The 20889-nt window shown below is 36.4% G+C and overlaps 2 protein-coding genes across 3 annotated transcripts; one reads left to right on the forward strand and one right to left on the reverse strand.

The window, feature by feature from the left end:
* The first annotated feature begins 113 nt into the window (after positions 1-113).
* On the forward strand, positions 114-15822 carry LOC124835387 (UPF0481 protein At3g47200-like). Its single transcript, XM_047310311.2, has 2 exons — positions 114-1704; positions 15676-15822. The coding sequence occupies exon 1, from the start codon at positions 327-329 to the stop codon at positions 1692-1694; it is 1368 nt and encodes a 455-aa protein (XP_047166267.1). The 5' UTR covers positions 114-326; the 3' UTR covers positions 1695-1704; positions 15676-15822.
* On the reverse strand, positions 4075-19769 carry LOC124835396 (uncharacterized). 2 transcript variants are annotated; one of them, XM_047310321.2, is made up of 2 exons: positions 19334-19769; positions 4075-5730 (listed from the first exon to the last, which is right to left on the reverse strand). In XM_047310321.2, exons 1-2 carry the CDS (start codon positions 19728-19730, stop codon positions 5369-5371), a joined length of 759 nt encoding a protein of 252 aa, XP_047166277.1. In that variant the 5' UTR covers positions 19731-19769; the 3' UTR covers positions 4075-5368. The 2 variants fall into 2 exon arrangements, with proteins under 2 accessions (XP_047166277.1, XP_087964801.1); XM_088108675.1 differs by lacking the exon at positions 4075-5730 and adding an exon at positions 16031-16422.
* Positions 19770-20889: the final 1120 nt, after the last annotated feature.

A 20889-nucleotide genomic window follows, 5' to 3' on the forward strand; every position in this document is an offset into this window, starting at 1 on the left:
AAAAATATATTCTCTGTCTATTCCTAGATCCTTTGGAGTTTGAATAATGACGTTATGTTTCAGTCTTTTTACATTAAACGGTGGTCCAACTTTAGTCATTCGGCAGTGCCAAAGCAAGCTCAAACAGAACCTAACAGTGTCTTTTATTTTTTCACCATTTTCTTATTCAAACCAGTCAATTAGAGTTATACCATATGAAGTTTAGTTTTAAGTGGGAGTGTGAGACTGGTATCAGCATACCTTATCTATTCTTCACTAGTCAGTTTTTTTTTTTTTCGAGTGCCATTTTTCTTTCCATATTCACTCCTTAAAATTTCTTACCAATCATGGACCAAACTCAAAATGAGTCTGGCTGGATGCATTCTATCAAAGTAACATTGGGGTCTCTAGATCACAGAGAGGTTAAGTCCTTCATCAGCAGCATTCCTAGTGTTTCAAGCAAGCTTAGAAAATCCAACGAGGAGGCGTACTCACCAAAGTTTGTCAGCATTGGACCCTTACATAGGGGAACAAGTAGCCACCTTCTGGCCATGGAAGAGCACAAATGGCGTTACATGCTAGCTCTTCTTCACAGAACTCAAAATCCAGTTTCAACCTTGGATGAGTGCGGCACAGTCATTCTTGGCTTGGACGATGCAGTTCGTGCAAGCTACGGAGGTAACATCAAATATGATCCCCATGAGCTAGCCAAAATAATGTTACTTGATGGCTCCTTCTTGTTAGAACTTCTCCTTAGATGTGCACCACCAAACATGGTACCTCAAATTCCAAAAGAAGAAAACCATAATGGTTCTTCTTCAGATCCAATACTAGGACACAAAGAAGTGTTCATATCTATTCTGACTGATTTCACTCTTCTAGAGAACCAAATGCCCTTTTTTGTTCTCAAGACATTGGCAAGGGTACTTTTTCCAGAGGTCTTCACAAGTGAAGCTGATCATCTTGTTGCTGATCTCACACTGTCTCTCTTCAGCTACCCTTTGATCCGCTGTCCTAGTGTGGCACACTTTCTGCATCTCATGCACTTGTCCTCCATTGTTGATGAGGGGCAAAAGGTGAAAAAAGCACAGCAAGAGCTAAAGCGTTGCGCCACAAGACTTAGAGCTGCTGGTGTATCAATTAGGAAAGTAGAGAGGCACAGCAAACTGGTTCACTGGTTTGGCTTTGACATAAGATTTGCAAAAGGGGTGCTTGAAATCCCTCCACTTCACGTAGTTGAAACAACAGAGGTATATTTGAGGAATTTCATTGCATGGGAACAAAGCAGAATTGGCATCAACAGGCAATTCACTTCTTATGCATTGTTTCTTAAAGGGTTGATGTGTTCCTTGCAAGATATTGAGCTGCTTGTGGACAGTGGTGTTTTGGTCAAAGATACTAAGATCAGCAACAGAGACTTGCTCACTTTGTTCGGCACAATCACGAAGGGGGTGGACCAGATGGACTCTAGTTACAGTAAACTTTGTGAGGACTTGAATGCTTACTCAGCAGTGAATCATTTGAGAAAGTCCCCTATACTGATATGGCATTGTTGCAACCTTTGTGTGGAATGCATCAGATACTCTTGCAAACACAGCTACAAAATCTTGATCAGGGATCATATACCAAATGTGTGGAAACTGATAGGAATTTTGGTAGCTGCAGTGCTGCTTGCTCTTACCATTATGCAGACCTACTATTCATCTCGTGGCTGAGTAAATTTTGGTAAGTATGTGCATAACCATGAGTCCATGATTCACATGGTTGACATACATTTTCATTATTATGCAAACATGTCAAACTTTCAACAAAAGAAATATACTCTTACAAAATTAATTGTGTTAATTCAGGCCTATTGATTATTTTGCATGTATATCTTTTAAATATGAGCACAATAAATTGGCATATATGATGTTTATTTATACCGTTTATGTTATGGCTGTTATATTAAAAAAGTGAGTGAATTCTATCCTATACCTCGAATTAGACAAAAAAACCTTTAACATATATTTACAATTATATACGTAAGGATTGTTAAATTTATTTCATGTAAAACCAGGATTAAATGACTCTTTAGTAGATAATTGGTTATGTTTTATGTAACATCCCAAAAATACAGTCTAAAACTATATAATAGAATAATCACATTAAGTAATATTACAGCTCAGTTTTACATTAGAGAAGTAAGCTTGTGGCCGAACGGCCTTACAGAAAGAAATAGAAAATTTAATACCGAACAACATAATCAGTTTCTGACCGAACGGTTTACAAAAGATTATACCGAACTGTCCTACCAAAAGAAGAGGGAAAAGATGATCGAACGATCATCTCAAAACTAAGCTAATAAACTAACCGAACGGTTCTACTGTTCGGTCTTAACTTCTACCTCGACTAAGTTATCTTCCTCCAGTGCTTCTTCCAGCAGCTTGTCTCCTTCTGCTCACATCCACATGGATGATCATTGCAACAAAAAGACAACCGAACGTACAAAACAGACAAGACAGAAAGACATAGGGTAAGCTTATGTAATTTAATTCATGTATAAACATATATATATTTCACACAATCAAAACAAAACAAGATAATTCATTAGTCGTTCATACCAAGCCTAATACTAGACTGACTGTCCGGACTGTATGAATTATGTGTAGCTACGACGTTCGTGCACCCGGGTGATGTAGTAACTGGGATACCCTCAACAGCTGCCACCCGAGGTTAGTCCTATCTGTCCAAATTAACCATAAGGACTAGGACCTCCTGCCATTCCCACACATGACTTACCCTTCTCTACGTGAGGACGAGTAATCACGGAACATCAGGATGAACTGCCAGCTTAGCATGCCCACATTCATACTTTACCAAATTTTAATATACATTCATGAGCTATTCCTCCTCGGAACGCTCGTTCATAATCCACTTCATTTCGTACACATCATATTTCATCATCTTTCATTAACAAGACCTCAATGAGATCAATTTGAATAAATGTCTCTGAAGACACCAAATACCGAACGTTAACTTCTACTTTGAACAAGACCGAACGCTTGGAGTGAAACCAAAGGTCTCCAGTTTCCAAGCGGATCAAAACCAAGAGAGAATCATTGGTTTAAGAAAGGAAGCGATTAACATATATTTCTCGAGAACGACTAGAACCAAATGTTTATATACTAAGTGAGCCAATTGGATGAATTGACTCACGAGTTAGACCGAAAACTAATAGGCTTAGGCCGAATACCAAGACTCTAGGCTGAAACCAATTTAAGACCGACATTGTGAAGATCTCAAATAAGGGTAAATAATTGAATCAGGTGAATAAACCGAACGTCAATAAATATACTTAGCTTTTGAATGAGTTAAACATCAAGAACAATCAGAATGTCAGTCGAAGACCGAGCACCGAAAAGGGCGAACCATATTGAGTTTGAACGAACGTTTATATTTATATATATATTTTTCAAAAAGGAGAATGAGTACCTGGTGTAAGACCGTGCGCTTACTCAGTACTAGCACTTGGTATAAGACCGAGCACTACTAAACTTATAGGAGAAAAACTTGATAAATATAATAAGATACCATTTTGAGTAGTGTTTTAAGAACAAACGAAAATATACAAATACATATAGATATACTTAAGTTTATAACCGAATACCAAGGAACAACTACGCTTGGCCGAACGCTCACGCATAGTATTACAAAACGAAGACACTCGTCCTCAACTAGGATTCTTCCCAAATGAAAGAATCCAATTCCAACCAAGTTCACTAGAAAAACCGAACGGTCAAGGACCATTCAGTGACGAACGTACACTTTCATAGGAAAATTTCATATTAAAATTCTTTATATCAATTCATTTCTCAACATCTATTTTCATAAAATCAGACATCCATATCATAGTAAATAATCACACTTCATATAGACAAAGCATATCAACAATCATACTTCATATACATTCAGCCACTCAACAACATGCATTCATTAGCAACGAACGTACAAATGAACATACAATTAAATTAGATAAGCTTCCCTTACCTCTAATGTGACCGAACGCTCAGCTCGTATAGAATAGCTCTCCACCAGAAATCCTAGAATCTTACGGTTCACTCTTTATGAACTAAACCAAACAAAAGACCAGAAATGGCTCAGAACGAGATTATGAACGCATGCAACCAGGACTTGGTTTGCATGTTCCATAAAAACGCACGACTGAAAGAAGGAAGAACTTACCAGCTCAGCTTCACAAACCGAACGGTTTAACTGGAAGCTCTTGACGTCGGAAGTGCTTCTGCGGTGCCTGAATGGTGATCGGAGAAGAGAAAGTTAGTGTTTTCTTAGAGAGAAGATGAAGGAAATGTAGTGAGAAGGAGGAGAAAAATCGGGTTTTCAGAATCTGGGGAAGAAGGGTGCATGCAGTGAGTGGAGTGGATTTTCTGAAAATCCAAGTTTTGCTTCCCACGTCAAAAACGGACGTCCGCTCATCCGCCAATACCTGTCCTCCACCAGCTGAGTGTCAAGCCCTTCGCTTGACACATGGAATCTACTAAAACGGCACGTGCGTGGATTTGAGTGGTTATGACACTATTTATTTCAAACTTATATATGATTTTGTTTTACAAACCGAACCAAGCCAAATCATCTTATAAAAAGGGACAGGTTTGATTAATCAAACTATTTTTATAAAGTGATTCTGTTGAAGTCGGTTTAATATATTCACATTCTTAGACTTCTTCGTAGTGCACAATCTCCAATCCCTATGGGTACTCCAAAGTGACCGTGAACCACATTAATCTTCAACCACGTGAGGAACTCCTGCTATGCCAACCCTGGTTAAGACTAGAGAAGAAAATTGGAAGGAAAAAAACAAATGATAGTGTGCACAATATCAGCTAAGAAATTGTTTTAGTAGACAATAAATGTGCAATTACTGATCTAGATTTCTTGCAAACAGTGTTAGTCAGTAGCAGTTGGATAGCACATGCATAAAGATAAGCTAAAGATAGTGTCATCAAAAGTTTCAACGACAATACTTTGTTGGCCACATTAACTAGTACAGTAATGCAGCAGACTGAGCAATTTTTCATATCAGCTTTCACACTCACTGTTGCTATTTCTTGTGACGTGGTACTGAGTTGAGTTTCAATTATTGGAGCAAATTCAAGTACCTATACACCCTTTTCCTCAGTATATTTTAAACTCTTTAAAGTTTTCTCAAATTGATCACATATTACTGTAACATTGTGTTTTTTATAATTTTTAAGTATGTCCATAAACATGCCATTGAGAAAGTCTTCAATATCCAGTAGACATATAGCAGAAAATGTTTGAAAGATCTGAACTTTTAATCTTCCCAACAGCCACACATAGAACCTTAATAGCCTCCAAATGCCTAAAGTTACAATGCATCTTGGAGCAAGTTCTGGCATTCAGCAATGAGTTCCTGTCCCTTCTTGCGAAGGATCTCTGCTTGAATCAACAACATAGCTCCTTTGCGACCCTTTTGCCCTGCCATCTCGATCTCACTGCTAGAGAAGCTCATGAGCTTCAAAAGATGTGCTCCATCACCCATCTCAAGACCAACATCTATTGTAGGCTCTTTGTTTGACAAATCTTTCAAACGTTTCACAGTGCACTCGCGTTGACTCGCAATTGCTTTGTATATGCCCCCGGTTCTAGGCCTCCTTGACAGTTCCTCAGCTGCCATAGACATCACTGTTTCTAGCTCACTCTGATTCTTGTCTTCTTTCCCGTTGCAACCTACACAGCATATGCAAACACAAATTAATGGGGGAATGGTGGTATGCAATATCTATTAACACAAAACTTAGTATATTTCCTAAGGTGTTTTTGGTATTCCTCTGTAAAAGGTTTCTTTCAACTTAGAACTTCAGTTTTTTTTACGTATATAAGCGAAAACGATTTGTTATTTACGTAAGTAGGCAAAAAAAAAATTATTACGCATTTAGACAAGTGATGGGATGCATTTAGGCAAGTTGTGGGATCAGACGACTTCACATGAAGAAGTCGTACCCATGTACAACTTCACCCTGACACACGAGTCAAAGGAAAAGTCGTGCACCCCAAAATGTTTTTAGGCCTTGGTAATCGATTATCAGGCCTTGTAATCGATTACACAGTGCCAAAGTCGTGCAGGGGACACCAGTTCACCTGTAATCAATTAAACCCTTGCTGTAATCGATTGCAGGAAGTGTAAATAAGAAAAACTCTTTATAATCAATTACAGCAGGGTTGTAATAGATTACCAGAATTGTAAATCAAGATAAACTCTTTGGTAATCGCTTACAGGTCTCTACTAATAGCAAAAAACATGTGGTAATAGATTACAAGTGGGCCAAAATGACGACGAAGATACTTCATGTCTTTGCTAAATATGTCTAGCTCGAGCATCAGTGGTATTGAATCTACCACCCATGTTTAGCTCGAGCTGACCAACTCGCCCATCAACAAATGTTCGCAGATCACGTATCTCGTTCATTATGTCATCAGGTGAGGGTTTATCTTGTTGACGAACAGGTGGTTGGCGTTGAGGATGTTGAAGACTTTGGCGATGAGTAGGAGCATTTCTGTAAACCCATTGTCCATCTCTGTTTTTCTGAAATCCAAAGGAAAAGATGACGTCAGCCGCAATTGTGAACTTCTTCTTCTCTGGGACAGGTTGCTCATCATCTAATGGAATTTCCAAATGTTCCATGAAAAGGGTGACCAAAAATGGATACGGTAGAGGAGCCCTGTCCCTCAAATCCTTCTTCATCCTATGTCGGATAAGATGACCCTAGTTAATCTGCTTTGCTGTCAGGATGATCCTCATTAGAAGGAGATATTCCTTGGTATCCAATGCAACATTAGATACACGAGGAAGCAAAATACAGTAGATGACATAATGTAGTATTTGAGTCTCGACTTTCATAGACTCGGCTAGTATTGTACCCAAAGGGGGTGCAGTGGGGTTAGATATCATTTGTTTAGCTTCTAGGATATTATACTCATCTGCCCATTCTTTAAGCATATGACCATCAAAATCCAAGCCTACAAATGAGCGGTTGGTAACGGAAGAAAATAGGTTTGGTCTACTGACCATTTTGACATTTTTGACCTCATTATGAATGGTGTAATTGTCAGATACGGAAAACACTCAAACTAAGTCAAGGCAGTAATGTGAATAATGACAAACAAAATCACCTAAACCTAGATTTGTCAACATATGGTGAAACTCAAAATTTTCCTCGTCAAAATATTCTTGGTTTAGGTGTTTGGGCTCAATGACTTCAAGACCACAGAAGTGTGAAAAATACCTCTCTAATTGTGCAGGGGTGGAAAAGGGAAGATTGGGGTGTGATTGATTCAGTGACGGTAGTGGTGAGGGTGAGCTTTCAATCAGTGAGGGTTCACGTCTGCGATGTCTCGCAGCAGATGAAGACGACCCCTAAACCTTTGTCTTTTTGAAGATTCAGTCATTTTGAAGAAATTTCAAGCGATGGAAGTGGTTGAGATATGAAAGAGGAATGGAAATTTGGTGATTATGAGTGAAAATAGGACCAAAAGGGAGGTTTTGGAGCTTGGATGTAGACAAAAATGGAGGAGCAGTCGCAGGAGAGAAAGGGGAATGAAAGAGTGTACGAGAGGAGAGAGAAAAAGTTGATTTATAAGGTCTAGGGTTTCTGATAATTGATTACAAGGTTTAAGTAATTGATTACTAGAAACTTTGGAATCGATAATTTTTGGTTTAATACCTCTTTTGGTCCCTAGAAAGGGGGCCAATGTTCAATGTGGTCCCACCTTTTTTTAGAAGTTCAATGTGATCCCATCTTTTGTAAAAAGTGTGCAATCAAGTCCTTTTTGGAAACGGCGTTAAGTTTTTAACGGAGCAGCTGACAGGGTGGACTGAAGTTAGCTACGTGGCTTTGTGTGAGTAATACGTGGCAGTGAGAGGGTGATACGTGGCTGTGAGAGGGTAAATCAGAAGTTAGGGTTTGAGTTGCAGAGAAATTAGTAATTTGGGATTTCTTAGAAGATCAGAGAGGCGAAGAACATTGTCGTCAACGATACCATACTCCTTGATCCGGGCTATCTCTTTGCCATCGGAAACCAACTTCTGCTTTTTCACCACGAAGCCTTTGCACTGCTGAATCCTCATTTTCACCGAAGCAATGGAATCAGACTCCAACACGCGCATTGGGGTTACAACGCCATCCACAATTAGGTAAAATCAAGATTGGCTCACCAGAACAATGTCCCGACTGCCCTTCATATTACCCCTTCTCTTCGAAAACTGAACTCAAAGCAAACTCAGCAATTCAAATATCTCAAAGTCAATCACTCTTTTACCCTTTTTCTTGTTCCAGGTTCCCAATTTGCCTTACCTTATCCTACTCGTTTTCTGCTTTACTCCGAAATTTGTTTTTTGATGATACAACTCAATGGGACCCAAAGAAACAAAACAAAGAACCTGTTTTTGAGGTGCCCAGAAGGAAATTTTGATTGTGCTTTGGAAATGGACGATGGAATGAAGAATAACGTTAATAAAAAAAACAAAAGCAATAACTCTCAAATAAATGGTGGAAGTGAAGCAAGCGAGAGGGGACTCTTACCAAGAAGAAATCCCAAATTACTAATTTCTCTGCAACTCAAACCCTAACTTCTGATTTACCCTCTCACAGCCACGTATCATCCTCTCACTGCCACGTATTACCCACACAAAGCCACGTAGCTAACTTCAGTCCACCCTGTCAGCTGCTCCGTTAAAAACTTAACGCCGTTTCCAAAAAGGACTTGATTGCACACTTTTTACAAAAGATGGGATCACATTGAACTTCTAAAAAAAGGTGGGACCACATTGAACATTGGCCCCCTTTCTAGGGACCAAAAGAGGTATTAAACCATAATTTTTCTGTATTAACATGTATGGTAATCGATAACTTTGTAATTGATTACTAGAGGTTTGAGACTACAAATTTCATACTTTTTGTTTTTGTTTATATAATTTCAATTTTTCTAAAATATTATTTATTTATATGAATGTTATTTTGTGTATAATTTGCTTATAGTTATATAAATCAATAATATAATTGTAATTTTTTATATAAATTCTTATTTTTATATTTTGCATTTATATTTATATGAATTATTTATATAAATTATTTATATAAATGTTATTATTTTGTATAATTTGTAATTTTTATAATTTACATATAAATTATTAAAAATAAATAATAGAAATATTAATTTGTGTATAATTACTAATTATTAATAGAAATGTTATATTTTATATATTATTTAATTTTATTTAAAACATAAAAATTGAACATAAGATAAAAAATTAACATTAAAAGAATTACACATGTCTTAAAGACTCTTAATTTGGAACGTTATAAATAACTAGAAAATTAAAATATCCATTTATTTCTTATTTTTCCTTGTTCGTTTATGTAACTCCATAATTTGATATCCTCGTATTATTCAGTAGGAGTTGGGGGACGAATATCTCTTGTTTGGATGAAAAGTTCAATATGTTCCCAAATGTGTGGACGTAACACAAAATCGGTCAATAGTTTGTATTTTTTTCCACCGATTGATCATTTATGCAATATCATTATCATATTTGATTTCAACTGTATCATAAATGAGGTGGTTGTTATGTACCTTTACAGGACGACGATAATCAATATGACTGACTATTTTTCGATCACCACAGTCGACAATTTCAATGATTTTTTGGAGGAGTTCATTGAATGTACAATTGTGTTTGATAGAGATGTTGATTGGGTTATCTGATCAAAACTCAAGCCCGTAGCCAGATTGACTTTTTATTACGCCTTTTAGAGGACATCCAAAATAGATTATTAGCAGTGATCTTAGGATGGGAGCTCTGCGTGTGGTACTCGAAATTGATGCATTTGTTGGATTAATAAGACCTGTGATTTCTTTTATCGATCTTTACCATGTAACATACAATTCTATAATTGTGTTAGTCGTGTGCAAACTTTTTGCTTCAGGAGGCTGAAACTGCAATCGTATAGAAGGAGAAACAATTTTGGAGTGTGACATACAAATTTCACCCCTTGTTCACCATTTCTCATTTTTCCATTTTGAAATAAGGTAACAATGTAGGAATTATATAGGTTCTTTGTGGTTGTGATGCCAATTAGTTGACTATCGAAGTTATTCATGTTGTGTTGGAGAAAATGTCTGTGGAATGACTTCAAATGAAAGGGAAATTAGTATTTGATAGAGGGAAGGGGTTGAGAGGAAATAAGGAGATGAGAGAAGTGGGGTATTGAAGTGAGCATAGATGAAATGTAAAGTGTTATTTATAGTGCAAATGTGCGAGGTGCATTGATTGAAATCAACTTTAATGACAAGTACTTTAATATTGATATATTATATTCATTATACAAAAGTCATAATTTCATAAAATTGTTTTATATTTATAGTTTGTTATGTCTGCCAATACCTCAAGTTGGTCATCTTCTTTGTCGTTGCCCTCATCTTTGTTGTCGTGGTAGGGGAGTCTGTGTATTTTTATCAGCGCCTTCAGTTTCGATGGACTAAGTTTGATGTTATGGTGGTTGAAAATCCATCTTCGGTCAATAAAAGTTTTGTGATGAAGAACGTTCTTGGGATGCAGAGGCTAGAGTCATCGTCAATGTTCCAAACATATGTGAAGGAATCGTAGTCAATGTTGACGGACCCCACTAAAGAAGGAAGGACATGCATTTATTGTTGAAGGACTCGCACTAAATGGTGAAGGACCTATAGTAAATAGTGTTGTCAATGAAAAATAGGCGTAAGAACTTCCAACTTGAGGATATGATAATAGTGGTGGAACATTTTGTTAGAAGCTTGAATATGGCGATGAATATTGCAGGTGATCATAAGAAGACATCTACAACTCATGGTACGATTCTAGGGAACGATATGTAGTTGTTTGTGGATGGTGTTCTTCATGATCAATGTCATATTATTGAAAAGAGTGATTAAGTTACTTTGTTAGAATAAAAGTGACACTAAATGAAAATTGAAAATATTGTGGTACCCCATCATCAACTGACTCTTCAATAGGGGCAACATAGCGGATGGTATGGTTTATATACCATTGCATATACGGTGTATCCTCGCGCAAATGACCATTTTTTGTGGAATGGTACCCCGCTATATACACAATTGTGTCAGTCATTCCATAATGCAATCTAGTGTTGGAGGTTTTTTTGCTAATTCCAATCCGCTCGACCTCTCATATCCTTTTTGTGAACATCATCTAGATTCATTGTGGTGGACGGGATGGTTGTAAAACCCGTATAAATAAAATGAATTTTTACTTTAAGTATTTTATTTTGTGGTATTAAATAATAAATTCTGATGTGAAACAATGTTGAGAAATATTTAAGGAAGTGAAGAAAATTAAATTAATATTGTCTTTTATATTAATTTTTGAAAAAGTTTAAAAGAGTATTTAAGTATAATTGTTTGTGCTATTATACTAGCGGATGAAGCTTGATCTAGTGGTTGTTGTGAGTGTACATGGGAGGGGAGCATGTGCTTGGTCTCAAGTTCAAGCCCTTCTAAGACCAAAAAGGCTCCCAGCTCTTTTTAACTTTTGGTGAGAGAAAGTAGAGAATTGAGCCCTCCTTTTTACGATGTACGTGTGTTGCAGAGGATTTACTCTCTCCTTAGTTTAGTTTGTCTTAATTCCATGGTTGGAGAGAGAAAAAGTTGGGTTGCTTTTTGTTATAGAAGCGTGAACGTTTGAGGGAGGGGTATTGCTTCTCATCCATTTCTTTACGTTAAAATGCTTGGAAGAGACCTTTGAATTCCTTGGGAGGTTACCCATTCCATTAAAGTGTAGATTACATAAATGAGGATGATGGGAGCACTAACACACTTTAAAACTGTCATTTACAACCATTAAAGAGAAGTCTTATTGGGATAATGAAGAGATAGGAATGAGAATCTGAAGTTAGTGATGTAGGGTGACTTTATGAGTAACCTTGAGTGGGTGGAAGTGTTAGGGACTATTAGGTTAGTTCTACTTAAGTGTGTAAGTTTAAGTTAGTAGGGTTGGAAAAAAAACAAACACTTGGAGAGTGGAAAAGAGAGAGAATCGTGAGTTGGAGAGACACCTTTGGAGAGCAACCAAGTTGGTGAGAGAGAAGAAAAGAGTCACCCTAATTTGGAACTTGGGACGTAACTTGAAGAGAAACCTAGAGAAGAGAAGGGCTTGGAGTCTAGTGAAGGGAGGAAACCTAAAGACTTTGGAAGCTTGCTTGGAACTAGAGGTAAGGGGTTTAACTTGGGATATAATATGGTGTATGATGGGTAGAAGGTTACCATTATAATGTGGTTGCATGCATTCTCTCTTTGTGTTGAGGTTAAAATGAACATGTTGATGCATGCCTTCTCTTTTTGTGTTTGGTTTCATGTGTTGTTCTATGGAGAATGGTTATTTACATGCATTTTCAGAATTGGGTTATGAAGGGGTATACTTTGGGTTATATATATTGGTATTTTCGTTTTTGATGTTGTAATGGGTATACCTTGAGTTATACAGGTTCATACTTTATGAAATATGTTGTTGTTGTAATGGGTATATATGTTCGGGCACTTGGGATGTTGCATGGGTATGAAAAAGTGTCATGGGCACGCTTAAAATCATGATTATATGGTGTGAATCTTGTTATTTTTATCGTGCATACTTTTTATACATTTTTGGGAGCACTTATCTACACTCTTTGATCAAGGGTATTGTGAATTCTCTTACGCGGGAAGAGAAAAGAATTAATTATGAAAATGAGAGGAGTGAAAGTGATGTTTGGTGAGTTGGAGTATATGGGTTTGATGAAAAACAGTGAAGAAGGATGGAGTTTTGATGTCTTGGGTGGAAGAAGAACATGAAGGAAGAATTATGAAAGTGGAAGGAGGAGATGGGCACACTACAAATTACCTAGCAGAGGCAAAGAAAGTGGAGAGTCTTGGAGTTGGAGTTGAGAAAGAAAACAAAAAGAGAAGAGGAAGGGAGAAGGGAGGAATTTACGTAATTGCTGAAGAAAAAAGAAAAAAAAAAGGAAGAGATGGAGAAGGGGTTACATGGTGGGACGTAAATGTGGTGAGGAATGGGTGTGAAGTTGGGGTTGAAAAGTCAAGGAGAGATTAAACAAATTAGAAGTGTACGTTGGTGGAAGGTTGGTTAATTGAAGAAAAGATAGGGGAAGAAAGGGTAGTGCTGCAATGTCAGCTGTGGAGGAAAGGAAGAGAGGAAAACAAAGTGAAAGTGGCGTAGAATAAGTGTGGGACCGTAGAAATTAAATAAATGTTTAATACATCATTTGGTCCCTACTTTTGGGGGTTTGTTTCAAAATGGTCCTACCTTTTGAAAAAGTTTAGTAAGACCCCATATTTTATTTAAAAATGTTCAATTCGGTCCTTTTCGTGGATGTCGTTAAAAACATAACGGTGTTAATGCCATTGTGGCCAAATCTGAGTGAGATGTTATGTTAGATGATTACGTGGTACTGTGAAGTGAAGTGTGGGTTCTTTTATTAAAATCAAAGACAATTTCAATCTAAAACCCTAACGTTTTAAGAACCCTAAAGTTGAAATTAGAATCAGAAACCTTAAATTGGGGAAAAATCCCCAATCTTTTTATCCATGATTACGTAGACCACTAACAAGGGAACGTCACTGCCTGAAACAGAGCTCCGTTGTGAATGTATAAGGGAGCTTCTATTAGGGAAAAGAAGAAATAGAGTGTCTCGCCAGGCCTGTAAGAAAACCAGAATCAAAACCACCATCACTTCAAACGCAACCACTGCTTGCGAGAGCTCCACGATAGAAAACATGGCGGCGCACTAGAAAAGGGATCAAGATTGGGGTTTTATGAAACCCACGATAGAGAGAGGAAAAACCCATGGATCATTGGGTTAAAAGTGTGAAAGGATTAGCCATGTTCAATGTACGACGCACTATTGGTGAAGAAGGAAGGAAGGCAAAAATGCATAAAAAGATTGGGGATTTTTCCCCAATTTAGGGTTTCTGATTCTAATTTCCACTTTAGGGTTTTAGATTGAAATTTTCTTTGATTTTAATAAAAGAACCCACACTTCACTTCACAGTGCCACGTAATCATCCAACATAACACCTCACTCAGATTTAGCCACAGTGCCATAGCACCATTATTTTTTTTAACGGCCTCCACGAAAAAGACCGAATTGAACATTTTTAAACAAAATATGGGCCTTATTGAACTTTTTCAAAAGATAGGACCATTTTGAACCAAACCCCTAGAAATAGGGACCAAATGATGTATTAAACCTTGAATAAAAGAGAGAGATGAGTTGATTTGAAAAATCAAAAGGGAAAGTGTAGGTGTGTGGTGGAGTGGCATAAGTGTAGTGAGAATGTGTAAAAAAAGAACAAAATAAAAGTGTGGATGATGAAATGGCGTGGGACCGTGAGTTAATGGCAAGAGAGAGAAGATTGAAAATGTAAAATGGGATGGAGAGATTGTTACATAAACTTCATTGTGCATGGGAAAGAAGTCATAAACTTTAACTTAGGAAAGAGAAGAAAAGTGAGCTAGAAAAGGGAGTGGGGTCCACGGAAATTTGGTGAGAAAATCTGGGTGAAGTGATTTTGTTTAATTGAATGTGAAAACCAAAATTGAATGTGAAAAACAAAAGAAAAGGAGAGGAAAGAAGTGAAAGGTTATGTAAATAGTAAAAAGGGAGAGAGAAAGAGAGAGTTTGGTAAGAAATGAGTGGTTGCATGTGGGACCTACCTTGGAAGTGAGAGAAAATGTAATTTAATGGTCTTGGGGTCCACTTGAAAAGGTAGATGTAGAAGCGAGTGTGTTTAGAGCAAAAAGGGGGTGTATTAGAATTAGGTGTTTTCTTTGATGTTGGGTATTTATTAAAAAGTGGGGGTGCACTAGAAATGTTGTTCTAGTTGATGAAAGTGTGAAATTAGTAATTTCGCGGGGGTGCATCAGTAGGAAAAATAATTAAACTTATTTATTTAATTATTTGTGGTTTTAATTAATTGTTGGTGAATGAATTTGGTTGACTTTTTGCATGATGGTGACCTGAGTATGGTTGTGATGGTAAAATTGTGAGAGCAAGCGTTCTGTCATTTCCTTAGAATTTTGTCGAATCGATGGTGTTTGTATTGCGATACGATAGTGTGTTGAGTTCTCTGCGGAAACTGAGATTCGAGTGTCACCCTTTCCTCATGCGCGAGGACTAGAGAGGGTTGGATGTCTCGCCCAATGACTTCGGCTCATGTGAGTATAGTGCTCGATGGGTGCGCCTAACCGAAGTTTTTACTCGTAATTCCTTGAGGAGTCGAGGAGATAGGTCTGAAGTTGCGATGGAAGACGGCTCGAATCGCCCTGTTTTGCGAAACAGGTTTCGTACTACAAAATTCAAGGAAACAACATAAGCTTGTGAGAATGATCTGAGTCATTGTTTTGAATACCATGATGTATTGTGATGTTATGACTATGATAGTCTGGGTGGTGATGATCTGGGTTATGAGTTGAATAATGTGATGTATTGTAAGGTTATGACTAAGATAGTCCATGTTATGATGTTTTGACATTGAAATTATATGCTATGTTATGTTCTTAGTTACTCACCCTTTCCTTTTGTGGTTGTGGTTCCACCTGCGATGATCGTACTTGTACGGGAGTAGATGGCGTTGCAGATAAGGCAAGGATGGAGTAGCACGACGAGAGATATGGGAATAGCTATGGAAAATTTATCGTGTTTTTTTTAATAATGGATTTGATATTTGTAAGGTTTGAACTTTATGTGGTGAGACGCTTAAACTTTTGAGGTTTCGTTTTCTCGATGTTATTTTTAAATATAAAAAAAAGAATTTGGTGTAAATTTTGGATTTTGTTATTTTCTAGTGGCACTCAGTTAGGGGTGTCACAATGGTTTGTCGAAACCGAAACTAGCGTATCACATATTCTACTTATTGATATTCAACTCTAGAAAAGCATATAAGAGGAACTAGTGCTCGACAAGTGGCAGGAAGTCAAACCTCAAGACAATATAGAGTCCAAACAAACTGAAATATTGGTCATATTGGTTACAATAGTTATATTTTTATTACATTGAATGACATGTAAATGACACTATGACATACGAAATTTAGATTACTTGTACAATAGTAGTGGTGTCATGGAATATTGACTGTGAGGTTGGAATCACCTTTTCGCAAGGGGGAAAGCAACACCGACAACAATATCGTCATCAGTTACTTCATTTATTTCTAAAGAAATGCATTTAATTCGTTTCCATGCCCAACATTGTAACAGAACCATGCACCGTCCGATATTGTCTTGATTAACCATTGTACCATGATCAAGGGCACGCTGCAAGCATGACAAGACTGCCAATCCCCAATTGTAATTGGACACATTCTGCAAGTCGGCTAAAAGTGGAAAATACATCAAATGTACCATACTTACAGATATATTTGGCATTAAGATGCTCCCAATTATCATCAAAATATATGTTTGTGCATATTGTCGAAATGTATCACTCAACCACGATAATTTGATTTTGTTGCCTCTAATGAATGTCTCAAGAGGAACATCTACCAATAGTTGTTGACACTATAGTATCAGTGGACCGTTGCTGATGACAATGACAACCTCCCCTTCAATCGAAAGGTCGAGTTGCAATGCAACGTCTTCGAGTGTTACAATGGTTTCCCCCAAGGGGGTAATCGATTACATGATTTGTGTAATGAGAAAAACTCTCTAGTAGTCGATTACAGAGTTTCTGTATTCGATTACTAGAGTCTTTGGTAATCGATTACAAGAGTCTTTGGTAATCGATTACACAAACCATGTAATTGATTACAAGAAACTCAAGATCCTATAAATTCAACTTTTTCTCTCTTCTCTCGCACACTCTCCCATCCCCTCCCTCTCCTACGGCTGCTCCTCCATTTTTGCCCACATCCAAGCTCCAAAACCTCCCCTTTAGTCTTATTTTCACTTCTAATCACCACATTTCCATTCCTCTTCCATATCTCCACCACTTCCACCGATTGAAATTTCTTCAAAATGGCTAAATCTTCAAAGAGGCAAAGGGTTAGGGAGTCCTCTTCTTCTATTGTGGGACGTCGATGACGTGAACCCTCACCAATTGAAAGTTCACCCTCACTACCACCCTCACCAAATCAATCACACCCCAATCTTTTCTTTTCCACCCATGCACAATTAGAGAGGTATTTTTCACACTTCTGTGACCATGAAGTCATTGAGCCCAAACACCTAGACGAAGAATATTTTGATGGGGAAAATTTTAAGTTTTACCATATCTTGACCAATATGAATTTAGGTGATTTTGTTTGTCATTATTCATACTACCCTGACTTAGTCGGAATATTTTATAGTAACCTCTATATTTCTGACAATGGCACAATTCATAGTGAGGTCAAAAATGTAAAAATGGTCATTAGACCAAACCTATTTTCTTCCATTACAAACCTCTCATTTGTAGGCTTGGATTTTGATGGTCATATACTTGAAGAATGGACAAATGAGTATAATATCCTATAAGCTAGATAGATTATATCTAACCCTACTGTACCTCCTTCCGGTAGAATACTAATCGGGTCTATGCAAGTCGAGACTCGAATACTACATTATGTCATCTGTTGTATTTTGCTTCCTCGTGTATCAAAATGTTGCACAGGCTACCGAGAAAGATCTCCTTCTAATGTGGATCATCTTGACAGCAAAGTAGATCAATTGTGATCATCTCATCCGACATAGGATGAAGAATGCTTTAAGGGGTGGGATTTCTCTACCATATCCATTTTTGGTCACGATTTTCATGGAACATTTTGAAATTCCATAGGATGATGGGCAACCTGCCCTAAAGAAGAAGAAGTTCACAATTGAGGCTAACATAATCTTTTCCTTTGGATTTTAGAAAAATAGAGATGGCCAGACAAAGATGTTCCTACTCATCGCCAACGTCCTCAACCTCCTCAACGCCAACCACCTACCCTTCAACAAGACACATCCTCACTTGATGACATAATGAACGACATATGTGATCTACGAGCATTTATTGATGGGCGAGTTGGCTAGCTTGAGCTAAACATGGGTGACAAATTTGATACCATTGATGCTCGAGTTAGACATCTTGAGCAAGACATGGAGTATCTTCGTCGTCATTTTGGCCCACTAGAAGGATAATCTTAGATTTTTATTTTATTGTATTATCTTTTATTTTTATTTTTAAGTTCTTGTACTGAATTTATGATTTTAATTTATGACTTTGTTTTATGCTTTTAATTTATCGAGTTTGTATTTTCTTTATGCCTTTTTTATTCTTTTAATTTGTATGAACCCTAAAACAATGATTCATAGTCAACAAAATACATGTCAATGTCATCAACAATGTCTATAGAATAAATTTAGAAAATATACATGTGAATGTCATTAACAACCACAAACAACATACATGTCAACAATCACATTAAAATAATTAAAAAATAACAACGTAGACATGGATAATAAGTATGTCAATGTCATCAAGAACCATAAGTTACATAGATGATCAAGAAGCAAAAATGATCTTTCTTTTAACATTAAAAACCTCTGGTAATCGATTACCACAGGCCTATAATCGATTACCACATGCTTTTTGTTATTACCAGAGGCTTGTAAGCAATTACCAGAGAGTTTATCTTGATTTACACTTTTGGTAATCGATTACAACCATGCTATAATCGATTACCAGATAGTTTTTCCCCATTTACACTTCCTACAATTGATTACAGCAAGGGTGTAATTGATTACAAGTGAACTCGTGCTCCCCTACACAACTTTGGCACTGTAATCGATTACAAGGTCTGATAATCGATTACAAGAGCCTAAAAACGTTTTGGGGGTGCACGACTTCACCTTTGACTCGTGTGTCAGGATAAAATTATATAGGAAAACACGACTTTTCCATATAAAGTCGTCTAAGCCCTCCACGACTTGCCTAAATACGTAATAAATTTTTTTTTGCCTATTTACAAAAATAACTAATTGTTTTTGCCTATATACTTAAGGAAAACCTAGAACTTCATACAAATTACTCAAACTCACGTACTTTTTGGCACTGTTTTTCAATTAAAAGTAGTGTTTTATCTCTTTAACACCAACAAATTATGTTAATACTTACTACCCAGATGAAACTATAATTTTGATTTAAAAAGAACATCAGATGTATATGAAATATTTCATGTAAACAGAAAAATTGGGTGTAAATGGTTTTGAATGATATATATTAATGTTTCACGTATAGAAAAAAAAGAAAAAAGGTTTAGAACTCACTATCTGAGACTGTTCTGCAAATTTTGCCATCATTCTCCATGTACTCAGTGAGTGATGACTTGCTACCAATGGATTGTGGTGATGGTCCACCAGTAGTTGAATGCCTAATGGAAGTTGATGGAGAGGAAAAGTCCAATGTTTCCTTTGTGTCAATGTTTTGTTTGGGAAGATGAGTAGAAGGGGTTAAATCGGTGGTAGTGGTTTTCAAGAAAGGAGCTTGAGAATTTGGTTTGAATCTCTTGTGGCCATGGTCATGGTGATCACCAAATTTAGCTTCGTATGATTCAGGGTCGTCTTCCAATGGTGGAGAAAAAGGAAGAAACTTGGCGAAAGCATTGCTGTCACTGCTTCTTTTTCTTTCGTTGTGATGGCCACCACTTGTGGAATCCTTCATCATTTCTCCCAAACTTCAGCCAAGAGAACAAATGGATTTTGAAAGTTCTTTGCTTGTTTATGAGGCAATAGAATCCAATTACAATATATATATATATATATATATATATATATATATATATATATATATATATATATATATATATATATATATATATATATATATATATATATATATATATATATATATATATATATATATATATATATATATTCTTTTAAGAAATGTGTAATAAATTATGTTTCCTTACTGTATCATCTCCTTCAGTAGTTTATAAACATGATATTTCTTTTATTAAAATTATATATTATTTCTTACTCTTATAAGTCTTATTATATATACATCATTATCTAATATTTTTTTATACAAAGGTTTTACGTTTTCTATATTGTTGTTTAGCATATGATTAAATCACAATTCATAATTGTAATTCTAATTCTAATGATTATCATAAATTTAGTGAGAGGAATCCAGTGAGAATATTTATAAACTTAATCACAATAATAATTAATAAATAAGATGTTTAATTGTTAGCTTAATAAATAATTAAAAAATATTAAAATCATGACGACAATTAAACGTGAAGACATTCGGCTTCAGATGGAATTTGTCGGTCATCTACATCTCCAAAGATCCATTGCCTCAAACTTTCGCAGCTCCACACAGCTAATGATTATCATATCATTTCCACGACACTAAAAGCATCACCCACCCGATCCTCCTTCTTCCTCAACATATGATCAAACAGTTCCCTCCCCCTCTAGACATCACCATTGCCACAAAAGAAACTTATTAGAGAACTATACAGAAACACATCAGATTTCAAACCCTCCTTCTCCATCTCCTCCAATAAAATCAACCCCTCACAAACTTCACCATTCTTACAGAATAAATCTTTTACTAAAATGATTCTTGAGATTATTATTTTCAAAAATAATACTTGTATTATATATAATAACTTATTATTGCATCATAATATTTTAATTTATTAATACATATATTATTTAGTTTAGTTAATTTTATAAATTCTGGTAACAAAAAGCACATATATCACGTATTGAAGGAATAAGAAGTTTTTTAAAAAACAAGTATGCATTAATGTGCCTTGGTTGTTATTGGAAATTGAAGTATTTTAGGTTGAGTTTATTTAATGAGATAGAAT

The sequence above is a fragment of the Vigna umbellata genome, chromosome 3 (genome assembly GCF_029865625.1).
Source record: "Vigna umbellata cultivar VRB3 chromosome 3, Vumbellata_1.0, whole genome shotgun sequence".
Lineage (NCBI taxonomy): Eukaryota > Viridiplantae > Streptophyta > Magnoliopsida > Fabales > Fabaceae > Vigna > Vigna umbellata.